Consider the following 21,254-nt stretch of genomic DNA (forward strand, 5'->3'; position numbering starts at 1 on the left):
CCCTCTTCCCCCACGTACCTCCCTTCCCCTACTCTCTTCTCAGGCTTTTCCGTCTGTCTTCACTGGTCCCAACCGCTCCCGGTTACTTAGGAGGCAGCAGCTAATACCTGATCTTTTAAATGCTCTTGGAAAATGCTGCCTGGGAAGCCACCTCTGCCCGGGGGAAGTTCCTGTGCAGGCAAAACAAAGGCAAACCCTGGAGCTGATCCTTTAGGGAACCATCAGACAGGGCCAAACACCACTGTCAGTTCCTGGAAGACGGGAAGACGCTGGCCACCATCTGCAAGGCTACTGCGGAGCCACGAGGCAGAGGGTGGTAACAGGAAGTTAAAAGGGCACAGAGCTCTCTTACAGAGTCTCTGTAGTTTTTTTTTCCCCCCTTTCATTAGGCGATCCCTTGGCTGTTACAAGTTTTTGACTACATCCCAGGGTTATGAAAAGGCTGGTTCTGACGGGGTTTTTTTGCCACCTGATTTATTGCATTTGTAGAGGGAGGGAGTCTTGGATTTCCTTACCTCCCCGTTTTCACTGATGTCCTCGTGGTACTATTTCTAAGGATGGGTGACAGGACAGACATTATGGACTGCTTTGATCGACAATCTTCTAAACCCTGTGTAGGAGCCAGAAAGCTGAAAAGTGCCTTTCTCTCTCTTTCTTTTTCTTTCTTCCTTTCTTCCTTTTAATGTTTTATTTATTTTTCAGACAGACAGACAGAGCATGAGTGGGGAGGGGCAGAAAGAGAGGGAGACACAGAATCCGAAGCAGGCTCCAGGCTCCGAGCTGTCAGCACAGAGCCAGATGTGGGGCTCGAACTCATGAACTGTGAGATCATGACCTGAGCTGAAGTTGGACGCTTAACCAACTGAGCCACCCAGGTGCCCCTGAAAAGTGTTATTTCCAAGACACTCCTGCAGCCAGTGTTCCGGACGTGATTTAGGTTCTGACAATCCCAGGCGCTTGCACGAAATGGACCTGTAAGTGAGTCACATGGGGAAGGAGGCGAGGTCGGGGCACCCAGTTCACTTTCCCAGACTATAGGAGAGGTGGCTTGATTCTGGAGTGAATAAGTCAGGGAACAGATTCCTGATTCTACACCTTCCTGATGATGAATGCAGTCTCCTTAGCAGGCCAGATCTGACATGGAGACTTCGGGAGTTATCCCTAGAATTCCAGCCTAGCGTACGTTTCTTTCAAACTCCTAAGACTTCTGTGAGCTGTCTACCCTTACCGAATACATTTTTCTGTTTAAAATAGCTGGAGTGGGGCACCTGGGTGGCTCAGTCGGTTAAGCATCTGACTTCGGCCCAGGTCACGATCTCACAGTTGGGGAGTTCGAAGCCCCGCTTCGGGCTCTGTGCTGACAGCTCAGAGCCTGGAGCCTGCTTCGGATTCTGTGTCTCCTTCTCTCTCTGCTCCTTCCCTGCTCATACTGTCTCTCTCTCAAAAATAAATAAACATTAAAAAATCGAAAAACAAATAAAGCACCTGGAATGGATTCAGGTGGAAATTCAGATCGATAATGTGGCAAGGAACTTTAAGGCCTATCAACAGGACACTAGATAAAGTATTGCTTATGCATATAAAGAAAATCCATGCAGGTGCTACAAATAACAAAATAGCTGTATATGTGCTAACAGAAGGATGACCACAACACATAAACTGGAAGCACTCATCACATATCAACGTATGATTCTACTTTTTATAAAGTTTCAATACATGTATTTGTATATTCAAGGCAGTGGTTCTCAACCAGAGACGATCTTTCCCCTCCCTCCCCTGGTGGGGGACATTTGTCAATATCTGGTGACCTTTTTGATTGTCTCAGCCGGGAGAGTACAATGGCATCTAGTGGGTAGAGACCAAGGATACAGCTAAAATCCTACAATGCACAGGACAGCCCCCACAACAAAGAATTATCTGGCCTAAAATATCAAAAGTACCAAGGCTGAGAAACCTCGAGTTGAAGAAAAATATCAACCTGTTGTTAAAAATGATACTTTTAAAAGAGCAGAGTTGAACAACAGGGTAGGAATTACGTCACTATTTATACACAATATAACATTTAATTCCCCCCCCCCAAGAATTAGCATTCTTTTTTTTAATTGAAAAGATACATGTAAGGAATAAACCAAATAACACCATTTATTTCTAATAATAAAAGGAATAAATGCTTAGTGCAAATATTCAGAAAATACCCAAGTAAAAGAGATCAGTTAGGATTCTTTTGTACGATCCTTTGTATGATCAGGTATAATCCTTTTGATCCTTAAGCAACAACGTCCAACCGGAACTAATTTAAGAAAAGCGGAAATCTGTTCTAAGGATTTTAAGGTTTCACAGAAACTAAGGATATCTGAAAGGATGCCACTGAGCCTTGACAGGCACCTGGAATCAGGAGCCTGGAAGGTGCCACATCTCTGTTCTACTACCTGGCATTCTCCCCACGCATTTATTAAATTCTCCTCCACCTCTTTCCTGGTCAGTGTGGCTGTGGGCGGGGTCTCCAAGACCACCTCCGGGTCAGGTTCAGTGACTGGCAGGGGGACTCAGAGCAATCAGGATGTAGCCACATTCCCAGGCCATTCACAGATTTACTACCATGCATGGATTTATGGCCACAGAAGGATACAAAGCGAAATCAGCAAAGGTAAAAGCCACGTGAGGCGAAGTCTGGAGGAAACGAGGTGCCAGCTTTCAAGAGTCCTCTTCCGGTGGAGTCACAGGACATGCTTAACTCCCCCAGCAATGACTTGTGACAACACACAGGAGGTGCTGTCCACCACGGAGGCTCACTGGAGACTCAGGGTTTTCACTGGGGGCTGGTCACATGGGCGCCCTCTGCCTAGCACACAACAACAACTCCAGACTCCCCGCAGGAAGGCAGGTGCTGGGCAGAAACCACAGTGGTTTCTGAGCCTCTCTTATCAGTTGTGGGAACGGTGAGAAGTCTCCCAAAATCCAAGTTACCAGACGCAAATTAAGGGCCGACCTCGTAAGCAGCCTTTGCAGGCACAGCCACGGCAGGCCTGTTACGTTGGCTCTTCTCTGCACAGAGGTAAAAACATGGCGGCCGACGACATGGAGTTCGTAGAGTAATCTTCCTCTTAGTTCTATTCCAAACTCCTGGGGACAGGCTGACTGGCCTAGGTTAGGTTGGGTGCCCTCCCTTGGACCAGTCAGCAGTGATCACGGCTGCTTCTCTGTTATCCCTGTCAGTGAAGGTGGAACAAGTCCCTCCCCATCTGCTGTGCAAACAATCTCACGGTATCTGTACAACACCCTTTAGGGTTTTGCTCAGAAAACAGTTTTTATTACTTAAGATTTCCTATATCTGGGCATGCACACACAAATGAGAGTAGAAAGGGGAGCTTCCAGCCATGCTGGCTCATGAGATAAAACCCCGGGAAATATGGATTGCTGGGAGTTGAATGTACGTCCACCACAACCTGGGAAATAAAGCCTTTCATCTTCATTATTCACACAGATTCTACTGTTGCCTCAGGTTGTAAGACAATGCCTGATGCCCTTTAAAACGTCCTCACAAATCACCATGTCTCATAAACAGCTGCATAAGCAGAGACACTGGGTGAAAAAAGGCCGTCAAAAGAGTAGAGGCCAATAATGACATTCGTCTTCCATGGAGAATCTATCTTTATAATGAAGTCAGGAAAAGAACCACTTTGATGACAATAAATAAATCAAAGCATTGTAACGTTCTTTGAATTGCGCATGTAGCCCTCAAGAGACCTATCTCAAAAAAGAAAACAACAAACAGAGCTCCAAATGGCCTGATTATTTCACAGGCTGCTTGCTATTGGATAAGCATATGTTAGCGCTTGTCTGTGGGAACTCAGAGACAGAAAAACAGAAGTTGCCGGCAATGTGGGTGTTCTCTCCAGATGCAAAATGAGATTTGTTTGAGACAACACAGAGATTGCTTTTTTCTCCAACAGAGAAAAACATATAGCTCCTAGCTCATGGGTTAAAAACAGGTTCAAAGATATCTGTGCCTTCACGATCCCACAGCTATATCCCTCACTAGCTGAACTCTCGTGATACAAATTTGGAAACTGCACAGATTCAGATTAAGTTCTCAAGTAAGTCTCTCGTTATCTAACACTTGCTTCTTGCCATCTGAAATGCAAGAACCAAACACGTGTTCAATAACAGAAGATACTTGTGTACCTCTGTCGCTAAGGAAGGGGTTAGCCAACTTCTGTAAAGGGCCAGATAGTAAATAATTTTGATTACTATGTCATACAGCCAAAAGGGCTCTACTGTAACTACTCAACTCTGCAGTTTAGCACAAAAGTGGTTATGGGCAATATGTAAATGAATGGCTGTGACTGTGTTCCAATAAAACTTTACTTATAAAAACATGTGGTGGTGGGGCGCCTGGGTGGCTCAGTCGGTTAAGCGTCCGACTTCGGCTCAGGTCATGATCTCCCGGTTCGTGAGTTCAAGCCCCGCGTCGGGCTCTGTGCTGATGGCTCAGAGCCTGGAGCCTGTTTCCGATTCTGTGTCTCCCTCTCTCTCTGACCCTCCCCCGTTCATGCTCTGTCTCTCTCTGTCTCAAAAATAAATAAACGTTAAAAAAAAAAAAAAAAAAAAAAAAACCCCAACATGTGGTGGGCTAGATTTGGCCCCTCGGTCGTTGTTGACATCACACCAATCTGAGTTTGAAGCTTAAATCTGGTATTACAGGATCAGACCTACATTATTACTACCTCAAATGGCAAAAGCTCTGATGATACAAAATGTTCACTTTACTTTTTAAAAATTAATTTATTTGTTTGGTGGGGGGCAGAGAGAGAAGAGAGAGAGAGAAGCCTAAGCATGGTTCATGGGTTTGAGCCCACGTCAGGCTCTGTGCTGACAGTGCAGACAGAGCCTGCTTGGGATTCTCTCTCTCTCTCTCTCTCTCTCTCTCTCTGTCCCTTCCCCTCTCTCTCTCAAAATAAAATAAACTTAAAAAAAAAAAAAAAAGATGTGCAGTGTTTTGTTTTCTTCATTGACTTGCTAACTGTCACATGGTTTTGAAATGACACGGGAGAGATGTGAATGGAACCAACCCTACCCTACAGGCCCCTCTCAGCTCAGCTCATTTTTTAACACTGTAATTCCTCAGGTGTTCTTCCACTTAAAATTTTTTCTCAGAAAGGATCTGGTTTAATTATATATAAATAATAAATATAATATAATAAATATAATAAAACCGTATGGCCTTTTCCCTCAGACTTTCACCCCCAAATTATATACGTTTGATACAAAGAATATATTGGGTTTATGAATCATAACAATAAAGTGAATATCTGAGTCCCACCTCCCATATAAAAACTAGAGTATGAATACCTTGCATCCCTGTGTTTTACTGTATTGTTTTATTTTAATTTTTAATATACAAGGTAGTACTTGGATATGTTTTTTTAAATATATTTTTTCAATGTTTATTTATTTTTGAAGGAGAGAGAGACAGAGCATGAGTAGGGGAGGGGCAGAGAGAGGAGACACAGAATTGGAAGCAGGTTCCAGGCTCTGAGCTGTCAGCACAGAGCCCCACGAGGGGCTCAAACTCATGAACCATGAGATCATGACCTGAGCCGAAGTCGGACGCTTAACCGACTGAGCCACCCAGGCACCCACGGTAGTTTTTTGTTTGTTTGTTTGTTTGAATGTTTATCTTTGAGAGAGATGGAGAGACAGCATGAACAGGGGAGGGGCAGAGAGAGAGGGAGACACAGAATCCAAAGTAGGCTCCAAGTTCTGAGCTGTCAGCACAGAGCCCAACATGGGGCTCGAACTCATGAACTGCGAGCTCATGACTTGAGCCAAAGTCGGATGCTCAACCGACCGAGCCACCCAGGCGCCCGCCACGGGTAGGTTTTTTAAAGTTATATTTGATCAGATCTAAAATTTAAATTCCAGTTTCCTATGTACGCTTACCTATTCCTTACCAATCATCTCCCTGATGCCCCACTTAAGCTTTTCTTATTGCCACTTAAAAAATAAATAATAGGGGCGCCTGGGTGGCGCAGTCGGTTGGGCGTCCGACTTCAGCTCAGGTCACGATCTCGCGGTCCGTGAGTTCAAGCCCCGCGTCGGGCTCTGGGCTGATGGCTCAGAGCCTGGAGCCTGCTGCCGGTTCTGTGTCTCCCTCTCTCTCTGACCCTCCCCCGTTCATGCTCTGTCTCTCTCTGTCTCAAAAATAAATAAACATTAAAAAAAATTTTTTTTAATAAAAAAATAAATAATAGCTTTATTGAGATATAATTCGCATACCATAAAGTTACCTTTTTGAAAATGTCCAATTCAGTAGCTTTTAGTATATTCACGAGGTTGTGTAAGAACCACTACTATCTAATTCTGGAACATTTTCACCCGTCCCAAAAGGAAGCCTGTGCCTAGTCACTCCCGATTCCCATCCCTGCAACCCTGGCAACCACTAATCTGCTTTCTGACTCTATGAATTTGCCTACTCTGGACATTTCATATACACAGAATCATATGAGGGGGTGTTTTTTTTTTTTTTTTTTTTTTTTTGCATCTGGCTTCTTTCTTTAAAAAGATACAATCTTAAAAATAAATTTTTGTTAAAAATTTACATGCTCATTGTAGAAAACGAAACACTACGGGAAAGCATGAATAAATTTTAGTATTTAGCCAGAGATACTCAGTGTTAACATTTATATAACATTTGTATAAATTTCTTTTGATAGAATTGGAATCATACCAGACAGACTTTTAGAATCTGATTTTTTACTTAATGTAGCATGCATATTTTTTCCAGTGCCTTTAAATATATTGCCCAAAGCATGATTTTAAAGGATTTATAATATTCCATTGTACACACATACTATAATCTATTTAATTGATTCATCTCGTCAGAAATTTGTATCACCTCCAGTTGTTTCAAAATTATTTTTTTTTAAGTTTATTTATATATTATAAGAGAGAGAGAGCACAAGTGGGGGAGGAACAGAGAGAGAGGGAGAGGGACAGAATCCCAAGCAGGCTCTACACTGTCAGTGCAGAGCCCAACACGGGGCTTGAACTCACAAACCATGAGATCACGACCTGAGCCGAAATCCAGAGTTGGACGCTTAACTAACTGAGCCACCCAGGCATCCTTTATAATGATTTTAAATAAATAAAACTATAATAGCCTTGTTTTAAATTATATTTTCACAGGCACCCACAATCACTTCCTTGCAAGAAATACCTAGAAACATAATTTCTGTGTTAAAGGGCATACTGATTTTGAGATTCCTGATACACATTGCTACATTTTCCTCCCAAAAGGCACCATTCACCTACCCTCCCACCAGTGGTAGAGCTTATCACTTAAAAAAAGTCTTCCAGGGGCACCTGGGTGGCTCAGTCGGTTGAGCATCCGACTTCGGCTCAGGTCATGATCTCACAGTCTGTGGGTTCGAGCCCCGCATCAGGCTCTGTGCTGACCGCTTGCTCAGAGCCTGGAGCCTGCTTCAGATTCTGTGGGTCCGTTCTCTGCCCCTCCCCCTCTCACGCTTTGTCTCACTCTGTTTCTCAAAAATAAATAAATGTAAAAATAAAAAAAAAAAAAATTAAAAAAAAAAAAGTCTTCCAATATGATAAGCCAAGAAATGGCATCTCCTTTAATTTGTATTTCTTTGATTGTAAGTGAGACTGAACAACGCTTACTTTAAAACATTTTTAAGATAGGGGTGCCTGGGTGGCTCAGTCGGTTGAGCATCTGACTTTGGCTCAGGTCATGAGCTCGTGGTTCATGAGTTCGAGCCCCACATCGGGCTCTGTGCTGACAGCTCAGAGCCTGGAGCGTGCTTCAGATTCTGTGTTTCCCTCTCTCTCTACCCCTCCCCACTTGCACTCTGTGTGTCTCTCAAAAATGAATTAAAAAAATTTTTTTTTAATTAAAAAAAATTTAAGATAATTTTTGGCTATTTGTAACTATTATGCCTGTTAGTGATTGATTGATTGATTGATTGATTAACTAACTTACAGGGAGTTCATGATATTGAGCTCAAGGACCTGCAGCATTGAAGGCTGTCAGAGCCTGTGATACGGAGAAGGTATTCAAAACTCTGGGAAGACGAGATCATCAACTGTAATTCCCTCGGGGACCAGGGAGGAATGCAAGGGAACACCCAGGGCAAAGGTGTGTATGACTTGAGGTGTAACCACTGCCCCCCGGGGCACGGCAAAGGCCAAGCTACCATCACCTCTTTTTGGGCCTAAACTCCCGTCCCCGTCCAGGGCCCCACTTCCGTTTGAAATGAACCCGTGACCCGCTCTCCAGGCTGGCCCCGACCCACGCTGTACCTTGCCCACCACCATACCCAGCCTCGCACGGGCCTGCCTTCTGCCCCCACCCCTGTGCTAACTGTTCCCCCTGCCTGGGATTCCTTCAACGTCGTCTCCACAGGGCTGGCTCTTCCTGTCATTCTGGCCTGAAGGTACGCTCCCCTCCTCAGACAGGCCTTCTGAATCTGGAGTGCCCCCAGTCACCCCGCACTGTCCCGCTCCACACCACCCTTGTGCCCTCCAGCCCTGGCCCTTCTCTTCGCTGTCGGTCCCGCTTTGCTGTCTGTCTAGACCTGGCCGCTGAACGCAGTAGCCAGCAGGTGCTTGGTATACAGTTGCTGAGAATATGCATACAGGAATCAGTGAGTTTGGTGACCCCCACGCCTCCCAACCTTGGACTAAAACTAGTCTGATCATCCCTTGATCGATACTGACCTGGCTGTCTCAGGTCATAGCTGGAAGTGTCCCCACAATGCTCTCCTAGAAACTGCCTCAAATCAAAACTGCTGGGAGCCCCCTCCCTCCCCCTGAGCTGCTGGCCTCAGCCCGATGCCACATGACTCCTGAGGTGACAGCAGTATCCAGGGCTTAACTACCCCTGCCCCTGCAGCCACAACCAGGTCCCAGGTGGTGCTCTGTGTCTCACCCCCTGGCCTCAGTGCTTGTGAAGTGACATGAGAAGCCCCTCAAACTTTGCTCATTCTTGGTTAGAATTAAAAGATAGAATGTGAATCACAATGTTATGTAATGGGATGATTTGGGGAAAAAACACTCTTCCTTTTTTTTTTTTTTTTTTTTAATAAAGTTTATTTATTTTGAGAGAGAGAGCATCTCAAGCAGGCTCAGCACTGTCAGCACGGAGGCCATGGTGGGGCTTGAACTCATGAACTGTGAGATCATGACCTGAGCCGAAATCAAAAGTCGAGCACTTAACCGACTGAGCCACCCAGGCGCCCCAGGGAAAAAACAGTCTTGTCGACAACTTAATTTTCTTATTAAATTATGTTACTTAAATGGTCTTAGTAAAGATAAGGAAGAGGTGGTCCAAAGATATTTATACACCAGTGACTACAGACGCATTGTGAAGAAAAACACTAGTCTGGAAAGGGCAAAGGTCTTATTTGAGTTTCAACCCATGGAGTTTCTGTTACTGTCAGAAAAGTTATTTTCTTCAGTTTCCTGAGGAGTGAGGAGCTCCCGGGGTTATTCAACTATTCATCAGAAGTTTCTGGTTTAATCTCTCTGGAATCAAGCCTTTAACTATGAAGCATACTCTGGCAACAAAGCTTATGAAAGAGTTTACAGGAAATAGCATTTACTTACCAACCTATAGAATATGTTATCAGAAAATGGATGTTCACTGAAGCAGTAAATGAATTCAAGAGACTTGAGATAAATAACCCATTGTTCTCTCTCTCTCTCTCCCTCTTTACCTATTTGTGGGGTAGATTCATCTGGTTTGTCAGAAAGCTCTGGAATCATTAGGTCTATCCTTGTAGGGTTTGAAACAGCAGGGCCCCTAGCAAGTCCAAATCTAACTATGAAAGCTGTTGTCCATGGTGTCTGTGGGCCAGCTGGGACTTTCTAGCACTAAGGCGGTTGGAGCGCTGAGGCCCTACCAATACCCAGAGAACACCGTGAGGGGGGACGCCCTGAAGTCAACCAGCTGGGTGCTGGAGCGTCCTTTGTCATTTCTCTCTCTGTCCTGAAGCCCTAAGACCTCAGCTCGGCTAAGGATGGTCACTGCCATCCCTTCACTGAGGGACCTGGCCTGTGACGCACTCTTGATACGTGTGTGGAATTCAGCTGTAAATCTCTGCGAAGTCCTCGTCCCTCCCAAGAAGCGTGACTAGGCACAGCCACCCCCATGTCTGCAAGTGGCGCCCTGGCTGTGTTCGCAGGGCCCTGCCATGCCCTGGCCAGTGTGGCCAACACTGGCGATTCAGCCAAGGTCCCGGGGCAAATTTAAAAGGATGCGTTCTGCCAACACCCTAGGTCAACTCAATCGGCTTGGGAAGGCCGGTTCTGTCCCAGGGCCTCCAAGGAGGAGCCCAGCTGCCACTGTGATGTCCAAAGCAGCGAACCCAGCTGGGCTCACCAGGACTTCTGACCCACAACGTGGTGAGCTAATAGCTAAATCTACAGTAATTCACAGAAACAGAAAACTGAGAGCAGAGTGGCTGGCGTCAGGAGGTAACAGAATTCCAAAGTTTCTTCCTTAGGGTCAGATTACTTACTGTTCCTAGATGGTAAACCAGTGACATCTTTTCTTCTTCAAGCCATTGGCGTTATGTTCTTGCTGTTCACATCCACCGTGTCCCTGTTGTTTTTTTTTTTTTTTTAATGTCTATTTATTTATTTTGAGAGAGAGAGAGACAGTGCACGCACGCAAAGTGTGAGCGGGAGAGGGCCAGGGGGAGAAAGAGAATCCCAAGCAGTCTCTGCACTATTAATTAGCACAGAGCCCAACGTGGGGCTCGATCCCACAAACCACAAGAACATGACGTGAGCTGAAATCAAGAGTGAATGCTTACCAGACCGAGTCACCCAGGCGCCCCCATGTTTCTAATTTTTTTTTACAACGCACAGGCTTTTGGCAAGTTGAGATCCAGAACCGTAAAGGGTTTTTTCATAGGCAGACATGTGACTTTTCGATCCGAGGCTCTCGAGGCAGCCTGTGCCTCAGAACCACCCGAGGCCCGGGCCCCTGCTCGTGAGACTGTCATTCTGGAGATCTAGGGTCAGGCCCCGGCACAGATATTTCATAAAAGCTCCTCCGTGATTTAATGTGCAGTCAGCATTGAAACCAGGACTGGGCAGCAAAATTCTAAGACACCCTTAAGATCTCTACTCCCTGGAGTTTCTCCTGTGATCACGCTATGTCATGGAGCAAAAGGATTTGACAGATGTAATTAAGCTTGCTATCGAACTGGCCCTAAAACAGGGAGATTCTCTGAGTGGGCCTAACCTCATCACCTGAGGTTTTACTAAAACATTTTTTTAAATGTTTTATTTATTTTTGAGAGTGAGAATATGAGCGGAGGAGGGACAGAGAGAGAGGGGAACAGAAGATCTGAAGCAGGCTCTGCACTGGCAGCAGCAAGCCCGACGCGGGGCTCGGACTCACGAACTGTGAGATCGTGACCTGAGCCAATGTCGGATGTTCAGCCAACTAAGCCCCCCGGGCGCCCCACCTGAGGTTTATTTACAGTAGAATTTTCCCCGCTGGAGACAGAAGTCAGAGATACAAAGTGGGAACAGGAGTGGGACGGGATGGCCACTGGGGCGGCAACGTGGAAAGAATGTGGGCAGCCTCCACTTGCTGGTGTGACCCTGGGCTGAGAGCCAGCAAGGAAATGGGGCCCTCAATCTTACAAACACAGGGTACCGTCACCAACCTGAAAGACACGAGGGGTGGATTCTTCCCCAGAGCCTCCAAGGAGAACATCGCTCAACTGACACCTAGATTTCAAGTGACGTGGGACTGGACTTCTGACTTTTATGAACTGTGAGCTCCTAGGCAGGTGTTTTAAGTCCCCGAGTCCGTGGTAATTTGTCACACAGCAAAAGAAAACGACACCGGAGACTTTCAAAGCAATAAAAATAATTGGCCGTTTCCAGCCAAACTATTTTCAAATTATATTTCCCGTAGGAGTGAACTTGAATATCATTTTACATATTTCTTGCTACTGTAACAGTACTCTAATGTTTTAATTTGACATTCGGAATCTGAGGCCTTTAAAACCTTAAAACAGCCTGTTAAAACATGCTACAAGTTATGGATTCTAGCTTTTTTTTTTTAATGCTTATTTATTTTTGAGAGAGAGAAAAAGAGAGAGAGACAGAACACAAGCAGGGGAGGGGCCGAGAGAGAGGGAGACACAGAATCCAAAGCAGGCTCCAGGCTCCGAGCTGTCAGCACAGAGCCCGACGCGGGGCTTGAACCCAGGAACTGTGAGACCATGACCTGAGCTGAAGTCAGAAACTTAACCGACTGAGCCACCCAGGCGCCCCTAGTGTTTGAGAGGTAGGGAAGCTATGGGTAATCCCCTACCTGTGCCTTCAGCCAAATAAATCACCAGTGTTGGCCACATTGGCCGGGTATGGCAGGGCTCTGGGAACACAACCACGGTGCCACCCTCAGAGGTATGGGGTGGCTGTGCCTAGTCACTCTTCTTGGGAGGAACGAGGACTTTGCAGATTTACGGCCGAATTCCATACATTTTTCAGAGTGGCCAGGTCCCTCAACTAAAGGATGGCAGTGACCATCCTTAGCCGAGCTGAGGTCTGGGGGCTTCAGGACAGGGAGAGAAATGACACAGGACACTCCAGCACAAACTGGTTGATTTCACAACTGCAAGGTGGCCCCCATGGTGTTTTCTGGGTATCAGTAGGACCTCAGCTTTCCAACGCTTTAGTGCTAGAAAGTCCCGGTCTCCATACTGCCATCAGTCAGGGACCTCTCTCAGCTCCGGATGTGGCCCCTTCAACTTCAGACCCACCGACGGTGCACTGAGTCCTTGTGATGCTTCAGAAGAAACTCCTGGATTTTAAAGGGTTCATGTGTTAGGTCTACCCAGATAACCCCCCTTTTGCCCCATGTACATAGGAGCTTATTTAAGGGTGAGGATCCCTGGGGGTCATTCTTAGAATTCTGCCTATCACACCCACCATCTTGTGTTCTGGCCCCTTCGGAATCCCTTCTGGTAATTACATGAGAGATGAAAATTTCCCTGTCATAACCCAAATGAGAGAATTGAAAGCAGATTTTAAAAAAGAGACGGAGGGTTCTATGTGTCAGGTCTATCCTTGGCTGGGGTTGGAGAGCGATTTGAAGGGGCTTCCTGGAAGCCTGACTTTAAACAAACAATTCCAAGGAAATCTGGGTTGAGCAGATCATCTAGAAAGGTCTCCTCTTTGCTGAGAGCCACTTAAAGCTCGGGGTGGGCCTCACTTTGGACAGAGTGCATGCTTGTGTTTTTCCACTTGACCTCAGTCCTGGGGCTACTCAAGACATCCGAAAGCTGAACCTGGGGGCTCGGCCGCAGGTCTGAGCTGCTGTTCTAACTTTTCACTGCTGTCACGCCATGTTACTTAAGTTCCAATGGACACGGTCGTTACAGCGATGATGTCCTCATTCTGACCTTCCAAGCCTAGTACCTGGGATGAGATACACCCTGATGAAAACACACAAGTCCTTGCCTTCCTCAGGCGAGGTGAGCCACTGCTCAAATGTCACCTCCCCGACCTTCATATGTCACTGGTGTCCACACACCCAGGGATCCCAATTCCCCTGCCCCGAATTTTCTCCACAGTATATGACACCTTCCAATATAGCAGGTACTGTACTTTTTTTTTAAGTTTTTTTTTTTTTTAACATTTATTCAGTTTTGAGAGAGAGGGAGAGAGAGAGAGAGAGAGAGAGAGAGAGAAAGAGAAGCAGAGCACAAGTGGGGGAGGGGCAGAGAAGAGAGGGAGACACAGAATCTGACGCAGGCTACAGGCTCTGAGCTGTGAGCACAGAGCCCGACACGGGGCTTGAACTCACTGACTGCGAGATCATGACCTGAACTGAAGTCAGACGCCCAACCAACGGAGCCACCCAGGTGCCCCTCAGGTATTATACTTCTTAAATTTTAATTGTCACTCCTCATGTGGGTGGAAGCTCCATGAGGGCAGAGATTCTGTTTCATTCCTTGCTGATTTCCCAGCGCCTAAAATATTATGGGGCCCCAAATAGGGCCCCTCAGTGAAGATTCACTGAATTAATATATGCAGAGTTTGGACATAATCTATCCGTGCTATACTTCGGTGGGCTAAACAGAAAGTTCTTTTAAGTTGAAATGCACATGGCTACTGTTTTTTTGTTTTTGTTTTTTTTAAACCGAGCCATCTGAATTTTCTACAGTTTATTTTTGGCTTCCTGAGTCGGAGAAGACAAGCTTTAGAAGGCTTAAGAGGCGTCTCAGACAAACAGGTCTAGACAAAGGATATTTTGTGAGGAGTAAATAAATCAGACACATATGATTTATGCTTCCCTCTAAACTTACGGAGATTTAACAATGAATGAAAATTACTCTTCAGGCAGAATGACCTTGGGGCTTCATCAAGCGTAAAATGCTTTGAAAACTAGTTCAAGATGTACACAAGACAAAACAAAAAATCACCACAGCCGGAAATACTATTCTCATTCTTATGATGGGAAAGGTCTTATCGTATAATCCCTCCCTGCAACCTAATTATAACGGCATTAGGTGCCCAAGGACCAATTCCTTCTGGAAATCTGAATTGTCTTTTTGTATCCATCTAGCACTTCCCTCCATCCATTTCTGTGAGGTGGGGACATGACAGTGCCATCAAGCGTCAGCGGCCGCGTGCGGCTCGGCCACGGCCAGGACTCTGTTCCTGGCTTTTGTCAGCTTCGGTCTTCTGTTACCATTCCTACTCCCCCTATCCTAAAGCCTCCCGGGATCACTTTCTCTCCCCTACTCCTCATGCTCTTCCATTTCCCCGGCAGTGTGGCTGACATGCCGAGGGTGCTGTCATCGGGGTGGCTTTCCTTTATGGGGTGGTTTCAAGCCCTGGACGGGGCCGACGCAGAGTGTGTAGAGAGCAGCTGAAAGACGAAACGATGCATGGGAAGCCAGCTTTTCCCCTGGGAGTCTCCATTACTGGTCATTAATTGGACTAATCTTTTGCTTTTGCTTTTTTGGCGGAAAATGGGGGAAAAAGGGCAACGTCAAAGACACAAAACGCTTACGTCCTTGGGTGGAGTCTGATTTGAAGACCCGTGGTTGTTGCTATTAGAAAGACAATCCCAGCCCTGCTGCTGCTTAACCATCTGGGCTGGCTCTTGGCCAAGGCCTTGTTTTCTTGCTTGTTTCTTTCTTTCTTTATCCCCGCTACCCTCAAAGCTTAAGATGGGGGAGGGAGTGTTGTGGTGCTAGCATCTTCAAAATTTTTAGCAAAGTCGGGTAAAGGTATACGAAGGTGGGGCCTGAGTGGGGAGAAGGCAGGAGAAGGCTATTTTATTTTTATTTTAAAAAATTATTTACGTCATCTCTGCACCCAACGTGGGGCTCAAACTCATGATCCCATGACCAAGAGTCACAAGCTCTACCGACTGAGGCACCCAGGCACCCTGGAGATGACAATTTTAAAGAGGATGGCTATTTAATGGGAAAGGTCACACAATCCGATATGCAAAAGAAAACACTGGAGAGTATTTTCATGTCCTTGGAATAAAGATTTCTGCAACAAGATGCAAAAAGCACCGACCACTGGGAAAAGACTGACACACAAGACTTAATTAAAATTAAAAACTTTGTTCAACAAAAAGGTGAAAATTCAAGCCACCCGGGGAGGAGATATTTGCAATACATCTATCTGACAAAGGACGGGTATCCAGAACATATAAAGAGCTCCTGAAAGTAACAAGGGAAAGAAAGACCGTCGGATTTACAAATGGGCGAGACACCCGAAGGGCACATCCCCAAATGGACTACCCAAATGTCCAGTCAGCATATGGAAAAGTTCTCAGCCTCACTGGCCGGAAGGGAAGTGCAAATCCCAACCGCAATCAGACACTAGCACGCACTGATCCAAAGACTGGGACAACGCAGAAAAACGGGTCTCTTCATCATTTGCTGGCGGGAGGTAAACAGCACAACTGCTTTAGAAATCTGTTTGGCACTCTCAACTGTGCTTGGATATATGCATCCCCGATGGCCCAATAATCCCATTTCTGGGCGTAGGCCCAGAAAGAACGAGTGCACGTGTGTTCCGAGAGACACACACAAGAACACACCCACACTATTGCAAGAGCCCCGAACTGGAAATAACTCATCTGTCCGGCAATGATAGAACGGATAAGTAAATAACGGTACGATCACACAAAAGGTTCCAAAGGGTAAAGAGAATGACGAACTACGGCTGGGGTAAGCCTTAGTGACTTAATACCGTATGAGAAAAGCCAGATGCAGGTATCATAGTTTTTGACTGCGTTTATGTACAGTTCAAGTGCAGGCAAAACTACGCTAGCATTTAGGGATGCCTGCTTTTTGTTGAAAGCTATGAGGAATAAAACCGAGGACAAGAGTTATCTTTGGGAGTGGTGAGGGGCTACGATTAGAAAGTCATCAGAAAGATTTTGGGGAACCGGCGATGCTCCATTTCTGGATGTGAGTGGTGACTGCGTGGGTTTTCACCTCATAATCATCCATGAAACCATCACTTATATTCGAGGTATTTTTATCTTTACGTACGGCATTTCACAATTAACAAAGCTTACACTTTTAGGTCGGGTGTCACTTCCTTGTGTAACCTTCCCAGAAAACAAATACCGTCCTGATAAACTCGAAACGTGAAGTTCGAAACTTGAAACTACATGCAAACAGCTCTTCAAGTGACAAAGAAATGCTGAAGACATTCTAAGCGGGGCGTTTGTATAGATCAGGAAAAGGTGCCTTCTTCGGGAAGACGGTGCAGCAGACGCGGTCCGTCTGGACTGAAGCAGCCTGTTGGGTGCACTGCTTGCAGAGTTTGCGTCTCCTCTGAGCAAAGAGAAAGGCGCCCCTCCCCACAGGAGATGCACACCTGGGTTGAGGTACGTGGCTCGTTGGGTAGAGCACAGACTGGCTCTCAGTCCCACTCACCTCTTTGGGCACCACAGCAAACCCCACTACCTGGCGGCCCCTCCCCCAGAGAAGAGAAGGACACGAGTTCCACGCACACCGGCCCGTCCAAGCCACGTGCGTGCCCAGAACAAACCCTGGCAAAGGCCTGCCGCCCAGAGCCGGGTGGAAGCCGGTCGCCACGGTCGCTTACCGCATAGCCTTCTGTCTTCTTCTGACACCATTTCAAGAGAGCGTTGCGCTTGGAGCCGCCATATTCCCGGGCCAAGGCAGCCAGGGGGTCTCTTCTCTCCACACTAGTTAGAAAGAAGAGCACGTGGTAAAGAGAAGAGGCTAATTTTTAGGACCCTCAAGTAGGCAAGAAACAAATGACTAGATTATAGAGCAGAAGTCTAGGTCTCTCCAGTGAGATGAGTCTTTATTATGTCATGCTAGTCATACGAATGATACGTCTTTATTATGTCTCACGATATGAAAGAAGAATTAAGTTGTACTGCTTGGCTGTCAGAAGTCTGGAAACAGGTTGATTTTCGTTTTCGGTTGTTTTTAAATCCATCTGTTGTTCCATTCATCTAGTCCTTTAGTTATTAAGTACAGTATCGTTTTAATTAAAGACTCTAGAAAAACTATTCTATGTGTTCCAAGGCTACACCTATACCTACGTAACCTATGAAAGGTGGGCTGAAAGGCCATTTAAAACCACTAGATTGGCTGCTTATGGAGAGGTGATAGGAATGGAGATAAAAGGGGAAAATCAGTAGAAACTACTCAAAAGAGGAGCTTTACACACTCCAAAAGTGATACTCCCCAGTTTGTGAGATACCAACTCATTTCTGAGCACCTGCTTAGCCAAAGGAAGTGATTTTACTAAATAATATAACAGCACTCTGAGAGCAAGACTTCAGGCACCCTCTTCTCAATTTTTATTTTTTTTAACTTTGTAAAGAAAAAAATTTTTTTTAACATTTATTTATTTTTGAGAGAGATAGAGCACAAGCAGGGGAGGAACAGAGAGAGAGGGAGACACAGAATCCAAAGCAGGCTCCAGGGTCTGAGCCGTCAGCACAGAGCCCGACGTGGGGCTCAAACTCATGGACCGTGAGATCATGACCTGAGCTGAAGTCAGCCACCTAACCAACTGTGCCACCCAGGCACCCCTCAATTTTTAATAGACGCCTACGTTACTTTAAAAGACATTTTTTAAATGTTTATTTTTGAGAGAGAGAGAACAAGTGGGGGAGGGGCAGAAAGAGAGGGGAACAGAGGATCCAAAGTAGGCTCTGTGCCAACAGCGAAGAGCTCAGCAGTGGGCTCGAAACTCACGAACCGTGAAATCACAACCTGAGCTGAAGTTGGACACTTAACCCGCTGAGCCACCGAGGCGCCCCTTGGCACTTTTTTATACTAGCAAATAATTGGAAACAATCAGATGCACATCATCAGGAAAATTAGTGAACAGAGGTACAGTCATACAAAGGAATACTATACAGCAATAAAAGCCAATGAACTGAGATGTATGCAATGACTTGAATGCACAGCAGGAACAATTTTGAATTTAAAAAAAAAGAGAAAAGCACTGTATGTTCCCATTTATACAGAATTTTAAATGAGAATTTAAATAATGTATTGTTTATATTGTTGGGGGGTGCAAGCGTATGTGGCGAAACTGGAAAGAGAAGCAGAGGACGACATACAAAACAGTCAGGACAGTGGTGATCTTGGGGCGGGGCAGGGAAGCGAGGCCAGCGCACAGGGGCTGACGGGAGATTTCAACGGTAATAATAATTTTCTCTTCCTTGCCCTGGAAGGTTGATATCCAGGTGCACTGTTGTTCTTTATACCTTACACATATCTTATTATTATTGTTTTGTATCATTCTGATGATGAAAATACTTTAAAATATTTAAAAAAAATTTTTTTTAACGTTTATTTACTTTTCAGACAGAGAGACACAGCATGAACGGGGGAGGGGCAGAGAGAGAGGGAAACACAGAATCTGAAGCGGGCTCCAGGCTCTGAGCCATCAGCCCAGAGCCCGACGCGGGGCTCGAACCCGCGGACCGCGAGATCGTGACCTGAGCCGAAGTCGGACGCTTAACCGACTGAGCTACCCAGGCGCCCCTTTAAAATATTTTTAAGGAGGAATGTAATGATTCCAGACCTCAGCAATCTGAATTAGGGTAGAGATAGTAAGAAAACTTCATAAACTTGCATTAAAATGTTGCTGGTGCCATCTGATGCCTGGTTTTTCTTGTACCTGGCATTATCTGTAAACTCATATCCGTGAGTTTCTGTGGTCAGAGTCGCGAAGAGCCTATGATGTTACAGTGACGTGGCCTGTGTTTACTAAAGCCACGTCTTACTTTGTCATTTAGAACTGAATTTTTAGGTCTGACAAATGAGGAAAGACCGAAATGAAGGTTGGGAGAAGAGTTTCTGTAAAGGCGGACAACTAAAACATTTACTGGACAATTTTCTTTGAAAAAATAAAGTTAACTAGATATGGTGCCTGCTCCAAATTAATATCAATAGGATGAAAACTTCCAAAAGAAATTAATTTCTATCCTGTCATTCGTCTCAGTGATGTGAATACAAAAATAAAACAACACATTGATTTCCACTAATTTAATCTTTCACGATGAAGGGTGTCACATCAACAGCACACACACATAGCCTTTTCTGTACACATTTGTGGCATAAAGAAAAGAGCAATTTCAGAATAGCACTAATTCTGGTCCTTAAAAACAAGATTTGGGGGGTGGCTGGGTGGCTCAGTCAGTTGAGCGTCCGAGTCTATGAGTTCGAGGCCTGCTTTAGGCTCTGTGCTGACAGCTCGGAGCCTGGAGCCTGCTTCAGATTCTGTGTTTCCCTCTCTCTCTGCCCCTTCCCTGCTTGCTCTCTCTCTCAGAAATAAATAAACATTTTAAAAAGCTAAAAAAAAAAAAAAGTTCTGATCATTTAAATCTCCTGTGCAGAAACAAGACTAATGTGTAATATCTGGGGCTTTAAGTTAAACCTCTGAAAAGATATGACTTCATCTATTTGGGTGCAAATATAGGCCACACCCAAAGGTATGACAAGAGCTGAACTTATTCAGACTTTTATAAAATCCTATTGTAACACACATAATGCTGTAGTTATGATGTTTGCTAAAAAGCCATTACTACTAAAGTGCCCTGTTTTGTGTACTCATCTATCTACATACTCCTAAGCACTGACTGACTGACATGTTGTGTGTGTAACACAACACAGGGGGCTGGGAGAGACATCAAAGTGTGAGACGAGGTATTCACCATCTACTAAAGTGCAACGTACGAGCACCTGGGTGGCTCAGTCGGTGGGGAATCCGACTTCGGCTCAGGTCATGATCTCACGGTTCGTGAGTTTGAGCCCCGCATCGGGCTCTGTGCTGACAGCTCAGAGCCTGGAGCCTGCTTCGGATTCTGCCTCTCTCTCTCTGTTCCTCCCCAGCTTACACTCTGTCTCTCTCTCTCTCTCTCTCAAAAATAAACATTAAAAAAATAAACACAGTGCAGCCTTCAATGGGGACAAAGGCACACACACCACACCACAGTGGATTAAATACCCAAATGAGGTTAAGACACCAAAGGCAGAGAAAGGGGGCATCGACGCTACCAGGGTAGTTTGCTTGGCTTTGAAGGAGAAGGACTTAGGGGAGTGTGAAAGGGACAGAAGGAAGACAATTCAGGCCAGAGCCTCGCGAGCAGTCAGCAATGCATGTGTTAGCGGCAAAGGCTGAGAGTAAAACAGGCTCTGACGGAGTGGAGGGCAGGGACACGCTAGCACGTGAGCAGGGTGAGACTAAGCTGCAGAGAACCAGAATAAGGAGCGAGGGTGGAAGAGTGCATGACGAGTCACGGGAGGTTTCTGACAAGGTCTGCACGGGACGCGCTCGGTGTTCTAGAGGATGACTCTACGTGGGGAAGCAGCGAGCGGCTAGAGGGCGGGGAGGTTTGCCGTGGCCTGGGTGAGCAGGGGCACAGAGCAGGGAGGAAGTGGCAGAGGTATGAGCAAAGACAGGCTTGTGGTGACCACCCCCGCAGTCTCTGTCCCCCCTCCACCCCCCACCCCCCCACCCCCCCCATCACCACTAACGGGCTCTTTCGACACTGACTTCAAAATGCCCCTCCGGTCCTTCCGACATGCCACTGTTTACTGAACCGCTACTCGCAATCAGAAACAACAGAAACAAGAGGCCACAAACCTAGTGGTTCCCCACCGCTTTACCGAAATGAGTACAGACCTCTAGCCTTGGCAATGAAGATCATTCACAGTGTGACTCCAACCTGCCTTTCCGGT

At 45.9% G+C, this 21,254-nt stretch overlaps 1 protein-coding gene across 12 annotated transcripts in view; it reads right to left on the reverse strand.

Annotated features, from left to right (window-relative positions):
- Positions 1-21,254, reverse strand: part of SPECC1 (sperm antigen with calponin homology and coiled-coil domains 1) — a 287,227-nt gene that overhangs the window by 42,684 nt on the left and 223,289 nt on the right. For all 12 annotated transcript variants that reach the window (XM_058704631.1, XM_058704632.1, XM_058704625.1 and 9 more), the window contains one exon: positions 17,128-17,230. In XM_058704631.1, coding sequence (XP_058560614.1) covers positions 17,128-17,230 — 103 coding nt within the window. The remainder of the gene's footprint in view (positions 1-17,127; positions 17,231-21,254) is intronic.

This window comes from Neofelis nebulosa, chromosome 16 (assembly GCF_028018385.1).
Source record: "Neofelis nebulosa isolate mNeoNeb1 chromosome 16, mNeoNeb1.pri, whole genome shotgun sequence".
NCBI classification, from domain to species: domain Eukaryota; kingdom Metazoa; phylum Chordata; class Mammalia; order Carnivora; family Felidae; genus Neofelis; species Neofelis nebulosa.